At 48.1% G+C, this 9,632-nt stretch overlaps 1 protein-coding gene across 1 annotated transcript in view; it reads right to left on the bottom strand.

Moving 5' to 3' along the window:
- Positions 1-379: 379 nt before the first annotated feature.
- The window catches only part of LOC123137144 (beta-1,3-galactosyltransferase 7), a 30,913-nt gene continuing 21,660 nt past the window's right edge, over positions 380-9,632 (bottom strand). Inside the window, exons 6-11 of the mRNA XM_044556754.1 lie at positions 1,758-1,830; positions 1,526-1,646; positions 1,343-1,430; positions 1,137-1,262; positions 943-1,052; positions 380-865 (exon numbers count right to left, since the gene is read on the bottom strand). Of these exons, the coding sequence (XP_044412689.1) occupies positions 717-865; positions 943-1,052; positions 1,137-1,262; positions 1,343-1,430; positions 1,526-1,646; positions 1,758-1,830 (667 nt within the window). The 3' untranslated portion in view covers positions 380-716. The remainder of the gene's footprint in view (positions 866-942; positions 1,053-1,136; positions 1,263-1,342; positions 1,431-1,525; positions 1,647-1,757; positions 1,831-9,632) is intronic.

The raw sequence follows: 9,632 nt of genomic DNA, 5'->3' as shown, positions 1-9,632 counted from the left end.
CTAAGGCGTACTCTCGGAAAGGAAAACACATATGCACATGCACGGCTCCGACGCGCCCCAGCATCTAGTAAACCATAAAGATAAGGTAGAAAAGACGAAGGGCTATTATCCATCGGGGGCCTAAATCTTCTTGAAACTACTGTGTCACATTCGTCACCTAGGAGGACCCTTCATACACAACCCCCATTTGTACATTATTCCACGGTAACCTCCCGAGCATAAGATCGGCGGATCTTAATTCATCGACACAGGCAGAGTGTGTCGACGCGATACTCCTGCCTTCAAAAATATGTTGCTTTTTTACGGTATGTTGCATTGAATTTTCAAGACAAAATTGAGGATTGAATCCTATTTTCAGGTGTTCCTGCAAAGGATAACAAAAAGAACCGACATCAAAAGAATTGATCAAAATTTGCAGTAGATGTTTTCCCCTAATCTGTGGTACACAGCAGCTGTGTAACTCGCTCGCTTTGGTCTCTCTTCTAACACTACTGACGTCACAGGTGATGGCACAAAGCAATTCCCATCTACTGAGATCTCTCAACGACTGAACAAGTATCATCTACACTACATGTGTTGCCTCAGACCGAACTACCAGAAATATAGTCCATCTGCGGACCTGTTGTGCAATTTCGGTCATTTCAGTTGTAGCCACTGAGGCACGATCGTCAGGGTTTACTGAGGATGCTACATATTTACGCCAGGGAGGGTATTAGCTAGATTAGATCACTCCAAACAGAAGAATCGCCTTCGCCGCATCGAGCATGTACATCCTTGAGTCTCTCGACGGACTTGCATATGCCGCTGCAGCTCCAATCAAAGGATGCCACGCAGATATTGCCAGCTTGCCCTTTCCACTCACAGTCTGCAGAGATGTCAATGCCCAATTATAAGAGGTTAAAGAAGTATAGGATAAGTGTTTTTTGAGGTGAGGAGGCAGACCTGGTGGAGTTCCGCAGCACATGTTCCTTTCATCAATATGATTAACCTCTAACCCGATAAACCATGACCCAAGTGATACATCTTCGTTCGCATACTTGTGTAAGATAGGTCTGACAAAATCAAAAGGCATCATCAGATTGACTTCATTTTTATCTGGAGGACCATTTTATGACATGACCATCAATGGAACATACTGATTTATTGAGATATAGGTCGCAAGATCTTTTGAGATAGCATATATCTGTCCAGTAGCATGGCGAAAATACTTGTTTCCATCCTCCCCAAATTTCCAGGCCTCAGGTTCATGGTACTTCAGATTCCTACATGACAAGAGCAGGTTCAAGCGTAGTTTGTACCCCAAAGCTAGAATTTAATTGCAAGACAGTCTAGTTAACATTACTTGTCAGCCAGAACTGGGCCTGACTTCATGCAGCCAATATAAGTTCTTGGTTTCGCTTTATGCCTCGCAAGGGTAGTGGCAAGCATTCCTGTTTTTCCATGTGCAGCGTACCAGTAAGGTGATAAACAGAAGTGGGTTTTTTTTTCTGAAAGAAGGCAATAACATCAAAGAAATAAAATGCACCTAAGTTCACATGCACATCATCATCGACCTTGACGAAAAAGTCAGCATCCCAAATGCCCACGGACGTGGAGAAGAAGATTTTTGTCTTTGCGGAGAGTTCATGATACCCCTCGACATGGTCCTGAATGATAAATGAACAACACCAACAGGAATATTGTCAGTGCTACTAAAAATTTCTAATAGAAGTATGGCTTGATCGGTGTCATAACATCACTGAAGGATACAGCCTTACCAGTCTAAGAAAGTCGTGATGCTGTTCATCTTCTGCATCTATTGCTTTGTCCAATATACTATTGGATGTAGCACTGCACAATCACCAAAACAGTTCACATTTTGCAAGGAACTTGTACCAGATTTTCAAGCGGACAGGAATAGCAACATAGAACAACCCTAATATTAACACCCCTGTTCTATAGAACTAGATGATACCCCGCACGTTGTTGCGGAAATATTTTGCAACATATTTAAATGTGATTCGTTGTATGAAACATGAATATTTGAAGTAACAATATGAAAGGCCGGAACTGAAAATACATATAATTTATTATGTTTGAGTACTATATAGTTTTAAAATGTGTATTAAATATAAATAACATAATAGAATGAAAATTCTCATGTATGTTTGCATGTTGAGATGAGTCTTTTTCCATGCATGTTTCATGATGAAGTGGCATGCTTGCATGCTGAGAGACATATGGTAGTGGAGGTGGGCCTTTTCTCATGCATGTTGTGCGATGATGTGGCATGCTTGCATGTTGAGAGAAATAGTTAGTGGGGGCTAACTACTTAGATATAAAAGATAAGGAAGATGGATTAAATAAGAGTTGTGTCACTGAATCATCCATTGCAACCAAGGGAGTTGAGGTGTTCTGATGGCAAATTGCCAACTAGCAACTTAGCAAGAGACTTGTGCATGTCTTACCCCAAATTTGGTGAAAATTATTATAGCTTATTCATGGATGCATGCAACTCCACCTATGTTGTCTCAGTGTAGCCGGTCCCAAGCCTGGGTTAAGGAGGATTGTGATAGGCTTGGCGAGCCAAAGTCAAAACGCAGCCACTCTTATGAAGATGAAACCTAGAAGAACACCGTTGGGGCGTAACCCTCTTAGCGAGACGCCATATCGGAACCCGGGTGTAATGTTAAATGGCAAGGCCCGGGCCGTCACCCCCTTGGTGGTGCACCTTATCTTGATCTGGATACGGTGATAAGTGAGCATCATGTCGTCGCATCCTTAGTGGCACGCTATATCGACGCCCGGGTGTAGTGAAAAAATGAGCAAGGGTCTTCGCATTTGGCTCGACAAGTGCGAAGAGCAAGACAGCTAGCCAAGCCTAGCAGGATCCGCATAGATAGCTGAAATGTAGGGAGTGTAAGTTACGGGAATTAGTGGATGCAACGGTGAGGAGAGATGTTGACATCCTATGTGTCGAAGAAACCAAATGGAAGGGACACAAGGCGTAGGAGGTAGAGGATACCGGCTTCAAGTTGTGGTACACGGGGACAACTACAAACAGAAATGGAGTAGGCATCGAGCCTCAAGTATGGAGTGGTAGCCATCAAGGGGCAAGGGGACCGGATTATCCTGGTCAAGCTTGTCGTTGGTGTCACATCCCTAGTTCTGGCCTGCTCTGGGTTAGCTAGTCTTGTGTTGCATCATGTTTAAGTTTCTCTTAAATTTGAAATGGGGATTGTTTCAAACCCTAGCATCAAAGGAATTCAATAGGTTCAACTAAAATATTTTTAGTGAACCCAAAATGGCTTTCAAAAATGTTCATCATTTTTTGAAATGCTGGAAACAGTAACCAGAGATGATGCACATTTTTCCATGACATTTTGGATTTTTGAAATAACACATATTGTATTTGAGTTGGAGCAAATATATGTTATATATATTTTTAGTGCTTCAATAATTCTGATATTTTGTGAGGGGCTCTAGAATATTCCTTTTAGTCCCTGCAAAAATTATTGGAAGAAACAAAAATGGTTTAGTGCTTGAACTAAATCAAAACAGATTGAAATAAATAGAAAACAATAATTAAAATAAAAAACAGAGAAGGAGGGAGTACCTGTTACTTACCTGGCCTCACCTGTGCAGCCACCAGAGAGGCCCGCCCACCACTGTATAGGGCCAGCCCACTGGCCCCATTGCCAGTCATCTCCCACCTCTGCCAGAAGGCAGAGGCGAGGCGTGGCGCGCGCCCGAGAGCCCCCGGCCACCTCCTGCTTCCACCTGGGAGCCCCGGGCCTTCTACCAGCGCCACGGAGACGCCCGAGGCCCCTGTCCCCTCTCCCTCACTTGCTGCTCTCTCTCTCCCCTCCCCTGTTCCTCTCGCGCGCACCCACCCGAGCGCAGCCGCAGCCGCCGCTCGCTGTCCGCGCGCTCACCGCCATTGCCGTGCTCCCTCGACCCGTCCCCGAGGCCCGCGTCGACGTCTTCTTCCTCTTCACCGAGCTGCACGAGCCCGAACGCCCTGTGGAGCCGTCTTCGCCCTCGTCTTCCTCCTCGGGCACCCGAGATCGCCGTCGTGATCTTGTCGCCTCCGAGCCGTCCCCAAGCATGCTGACCTGCTCAACGACCTCCCGGTGAGCTCCGCTGCATTTCCCCTCTCTTTCCTGCATCTTTCCCGTCCTCTAGCCGCCGCGTTCATCGAGACCGAGAACCACCGCCGCCCGAGCTTGTCGCCGGCGTAGCTCCGACGACCATTTGGTCACGCCAGTGCGTCCAAACGCTTCGCAGCAACACGTAGAGCCTCGCGGGAGCTTCAGTTCAACCTTTTGCACGCCGTAGCCCCGACCCCGAGCTCGCTCGAGCTCCGGCCGCCGCTATGGTCGTCACCGGCGACGCTACAGGCCATTCTAGGCCCGGAGACCACCACCATCCGACGCGCCGCGCTGCCAGCATCCTAGATCTGCCTCCAGCGCATCCAGCCGTGCTCTATGGAGCTTTTCCGAAGCTCCTCGCCGCCGCTGACCTCGCCGGCGGCTCAACGCCGGCGAGTTTGACCCGTTCGACCCGGGGTTTGACCTCCCTGGGGTCAATACATGTGGGCCCCGCCCCTAACTAGTTTAGTTAGTACTAATTACCCCTACTGACACTGACATGTGGGCCCAGGCCTTAACTAATCTAGACTAGGTTTAGTTTAATTTTAATTAACTCTGTTAGTTAACCGTGTCACTGACATGTGGACCCCGCATGTCAGGTTTGACCTGGACCGAGCCGTTGACCTGCTGACATCACTGTGAGGTCATGCTGACGCAATAATTCCTTTCTGGAATTTAAATAAATTTTAAATGATTTATTATTTTCAAAAAATGCCCAAAACTTCTAAAAATCATATAAAATCAACCGTAGCTCAGAATGAAATAATTTATATATGAAAAATGATCAGAAAAATCCAATTTATCCATCTGTACCATTTTCATGCATGTTAGAACAACTTTTGTTCACTGTTTAGGTCAAATCAATTAAATGGCATTTGAATAATCACATATGGAGTTTGAATTTGAATCTTGTATTCAAACCAACTTCATTTAAGCTGTTGCTAGTTGCATTAGCTCAAATCACAGCATATTGCCATGTCATGATCATGCATCATATTGTGCATTGCATTGATTGTGTTATTCCTTGTTTGCCGGTGTTTGTCCCCTCTCGATAGACATGGTTCTGACAATGAGATCGATGACACCGATGAAGAGATATATTATCTTCAGAAGTGTCAGGCAAGCAAAACCCCCCCTGTTCATTCCGATACAATCTCACTCTCTCGCTCCTGCTCTATTTTACTGCATTAGGACAACAACAATACAACTGTTACTTGTTGCGGTAGTTGAACCCCTTTATCCTCTGCATGACCTGTCATTGCCACAGTAAATAGATAAAACCCACTAGCATGAGTAGGAGTTGTTTGAGCCCTGATGTGCCTACTCATTCATGCTTGTTTGTCATGCCTGCTATTGCTTAGAGTTGTGTCAGGTCTGATTCATCGGGGATGAATTGGAGGTGTGTAAACATGTCCTACTGTGTGTGAGCTAAGTGTGTGAACATGATTTGATAAAGGTAGCGGTGAGAGGCCATGTAGGAGTACATGGTGGGTTGTCTCATTGAAGCCGTCCTCAGGAACTGAGTTCTGTGTTTGTGATCCATGAACATCTACTACCACGCATTGGAATGCTTAAGTGCCCCTCTCGACTTATTAATCAACCTGATCTCTGTCCAGGAGTTGCAACTAGTTTCTGGTGTTTGTAGGTAGTGTTAGTAGTCTACCAAGTGGCACCCGGTACAAGTGGGCTTGGGACAGACTAGGCACAGTGGCCCGGTGTACCAAGTGGCACCCGGATGGTGGACTTGGGAACCCTGCACACATCGTTTGGGGCCGTGAGCGACACCCCGGCCGGATCTCCTTGCGGATGGAACCCGAATAGGCGATAAACCTGGACTAGAGACTTGTGTGGTTAGTCAGGTCGTGGCCGACTCCCTCGCCAGGCTTCCGCTTGAAGGTTGCCGAGATACATGACGTGTACATGACGGTAAGTGGCGAGAACGTGTGTGAAGAAGTACACCCCTGCAGGGTTAATATGATCTATTCGAATAGCCGTGTCCGCGGTAAAGGACTTCTGGGTTGCCTGTACAGTTCATAGACAAGTGAAAGTGGATACTCTAAAATGCGCAAGATAAGCGTGAGTGCTATGGATGGCGTTCTCGTAGGGAGACGGGAGCGGATCCATAGTGGTGTATTGATATGGTGAATATGTGGACTCGTGTGCGCCACCTCAAAAAAGTTACTTGCAGTCGTAATTCAGGATAGCCACCGAGTCAAAGCTGGCTTGCTGCAGTTAAACCCCACCATCCCTTTGTTGATAATGATGCATATGTAGATAGTTCTGATGTAAGTCTTGCTGGGTACATTTGTACTCACGTTTGCCTATTTTATGTTTTTGCAGAGGGACTTCAGTCTCATTAGTAGTTCCGCGTGGACTTCGACGTTTAGCTTGTTACCTCAGCTACGATCTTGTGCCCTCGGCAGGATCTGGTAGATAGTCAGGCTTCTCAGCCTTTTTCATTTATAGATGTCTGTACCTAGACATATTAAAGCTTCCGCTTGTGTTTTTTCCTTGTATGCTCTGAATGCTGGGTCGAGAGACCCATGTTTGTAATATCTCGCTCCTCGGAGCCTATTGAATAAAATACTTGAGTTGTAGAGTCATGTTGTGATGCCATGTTGTATTTGCACATATCGAGCATATTGTGTGTATGTTTTGAAATGCTTGGTATGTGTGGGATCTGACTATCTAGTTGTTTATCCTTGGTAGCCTCTCTTATCGAGAAATATCTCCTAGTGCTTCCACCGAGCCCTGGTAGCTTGCTACTGCTCCGGAACACTTAGGCTGGCCGGCATGTGTCCTTCTTCGTTCCTGTGTCTGTCCCTTCGGGGAAATGTCACGCGGTGTCTACCGGAGTCCTGTTAGCCTGCTACAGCCCAGATTCTCTGGAGTCCTGCTAGCCCAGTTGCTACAGCCCGGATTCACTCGCTGATGACCGACACGTTCGTTGCTGGGTCATGTATGTCTGTCCCTGTAAGTTAGTGCCACTTTGGGTTCACGACTAGCCATGTCAGCCCGGGCTCCTTGTCATATGGATGCTAGCGACACTGTCATATACGTGTGCCAAAAGGCGCAAACGGTCCCAGGCCTGGTAAGGCGACATCCGTGGAAATACCATGCGTGAGGCCGCAAAGTGATATGAGGTGTTACATGCTAGATCGGTGTGCCATTGAGTCGGGGTCCTGACAGCTAGGAACTTAGTCCGCACTGTTATCAGGGCTTATGCCACGCAAGTAGGCCACAATGAGAGCACCATGAGGGAATCTAGGAAGGCTTGGGGGACATGGTTAGGAGAGTACCTATTGGCGAGAAGCTTTTCATAGGAGGAGACCTCAATAGCCACGTGGGTACATCTAACGCAGGTTTTGACGGGATGCATGGAGGCTTTGGATATGGCAGCAGGAATAAAAAAAAAGAGGATGTTTTAAGCTTCGCCTTAGCCTATGGATAGTACCTTACACCCTCTTTAGAAAGAGAAAATGAAGGCGGAGTATATTATTACCAATATTCAAGAACAAGAGGGGTGTTCAAAGTTGTACTAATTACCGTGGAATTAAGCTGATGAGCCATACAATGAAGCTATGGGAGAGAGTCACTGAGCACCGCTTAAAAAGAACGACAAGCGTGAAAAAAAATCAGTTTGGTTTCATGCATGGGAGGTCGACCATGGAAGCCATTTTGTTGGTACGAAAACTTACGGAGAGATACAAGGAGTAAGAGAAGGACCTGCATATGGTGTTCATTGACTTTGAGAAGGCCTATGATAGGATGCCGCGGAATGTCATGTGGTGGGCTTGGAGAAACACAAAGTCCCAACAACGTATATTACCCTCATCAAGGACATGTACGATAATGTTGTGACAAGTGTTAGAACAAATGATTTTCTTTTTTTCCTTTTGAAAAGGAGGATTACCCCCGGCCTCCGCATCTGGGCAATGCATGCAGCCATTTTATTGATTATTCACAGAGACCTTATACAAAGTAGTACATCAGGTAGTCTGAAGCCACCATCTTGGCAACATTTGTCGCTACCTCTATCCAAATGATGAAGCGGTGCCGATAGTCCGAGCCTAATACCAAACAGACATCGCACAAAAGCCTAACATCTAAAGCCAGAGGCCCCAACCAAGCCACACACTGGGCTTGGGGCACAAACCGGTCCGACTCACTCTCATGTGTCGTCATCGCCATCTTCCACCAATCCATCTTCAGAGCAAACTAACGCACTGGCTTTGCCAAGCTTCACTGTCATCGACGCCACCATGACACCAGACAACATCCTCCTCCTGCACGAGTCCATCTCCGCGCATCGGACGATGAGTCTCCACAGCACCATGCTGCCGAGATCCATCCCCAACAATGTGTAAGATGAAGCCCCGCTCCACCAAAAAAGTCGTCCTCCGATCCCTCGAGCCCGTGTGCACCTTCAAAAATGATGCCCCCAAGAGGGAAACGACACCAGAGAGCCGCCGTCATCCGACCTACTGGTCTAGGGTTTCCCTTGAAGGTAGCAGAGAGTGGCCATGAACTTCTCCACGACGATGCCTTCAGGAAGGGAACGACGCAGATAGCGCCGCCACCGCCGGCTTTGGCAATAGCCGATGGCAGGTTTTGACCCAGATCTGTTCAAAGAACCTCCATCTCTCGTGCACGGACCGCCGCCATCCTTGTCGGGATCAGGACGATCCAGGCCACCGATGCCAGACCCCAACAAGGAGAAGCCCCCATCGAGACCTGACGGCTGACTCGGGGAGGCCGAGCCCACGCCCACAGGACCAGATCCGCGTTGGATCCGTGCCCGCGTCACCGTGTAACGCCCCGGATTCGATGCGCCAGGTGTCCGCCAGTTATTCGCCGTCGTTGCCATGTCATTTGCTTGCGTGTTGCACTTTATCATGTCATCATGTGCATTTCATTTTGCATACGTGTTCGTCTTATGCATCCGAGCCTTTTCCCCGTTGTCCGTTTTGCAATCCGGCGCTCCTATGCCCTCCGGCATCCCCCTCTTCTCTCTTTTCATGTGCGGGTGTTAAACTTTCTCGGAATGGCCCGAGGCTTGCCAAGTGGCCTTGGTATAGCACCGGTAGACCGCCTGTCAAGTTTCGTGCCATTTGGAGGTCGTTTGGTACTCCAACGGTTAACCGGGTAACCGTAAAGTCCCCCTCTCCTTGCAGCCCAACACCCCTTCCAAACTGGCCCAAACCCATCTAACTCCCCTCCATGCTCTTGGTCGTTCGATCATGATCGCGTGGCCGAAAATCGCTCCTCATTTGGACTCTCCTAGCTCCCTCTACCTATATATTAGCCTTCCCTCCGAAATCCCGGGTCCAAACCCTAGCCCCTTCTCCCTCCGCGCGCCGGACACGTCCACCCAGCACCGGACACGTCCGCCGCCGCCCCCTCAGCCAATCCCCATGCGCCATGTGTCCCTGCCGCTGTCGTTCCCTCCGCGCGCCGCCGCCAGGCCCGCCCGGGCCAGATCTGGGCCCGAGCCGGCCCGCG

This window comes from Triticum aestivum, chromosome 6B (assembly GCF_018294505.1).
Source record: "Triticum aestivum cultivar Chinese Spring chromosome 6B, IWGSC CS RefSeq v2.1, whole genome shotgun sequence".
Lineage (NCBI taxonomy): Eukaryota > Viridiplantae > Streptophyta > Magnoliopsida > Poales > Poaceae > Triticum > Triticum aestivum.
The sequence above is the reverse complement of the archived record's forward strand: the minus strand, read 5'-3'. Positions and strand labels throughout refer to the sequence as shown.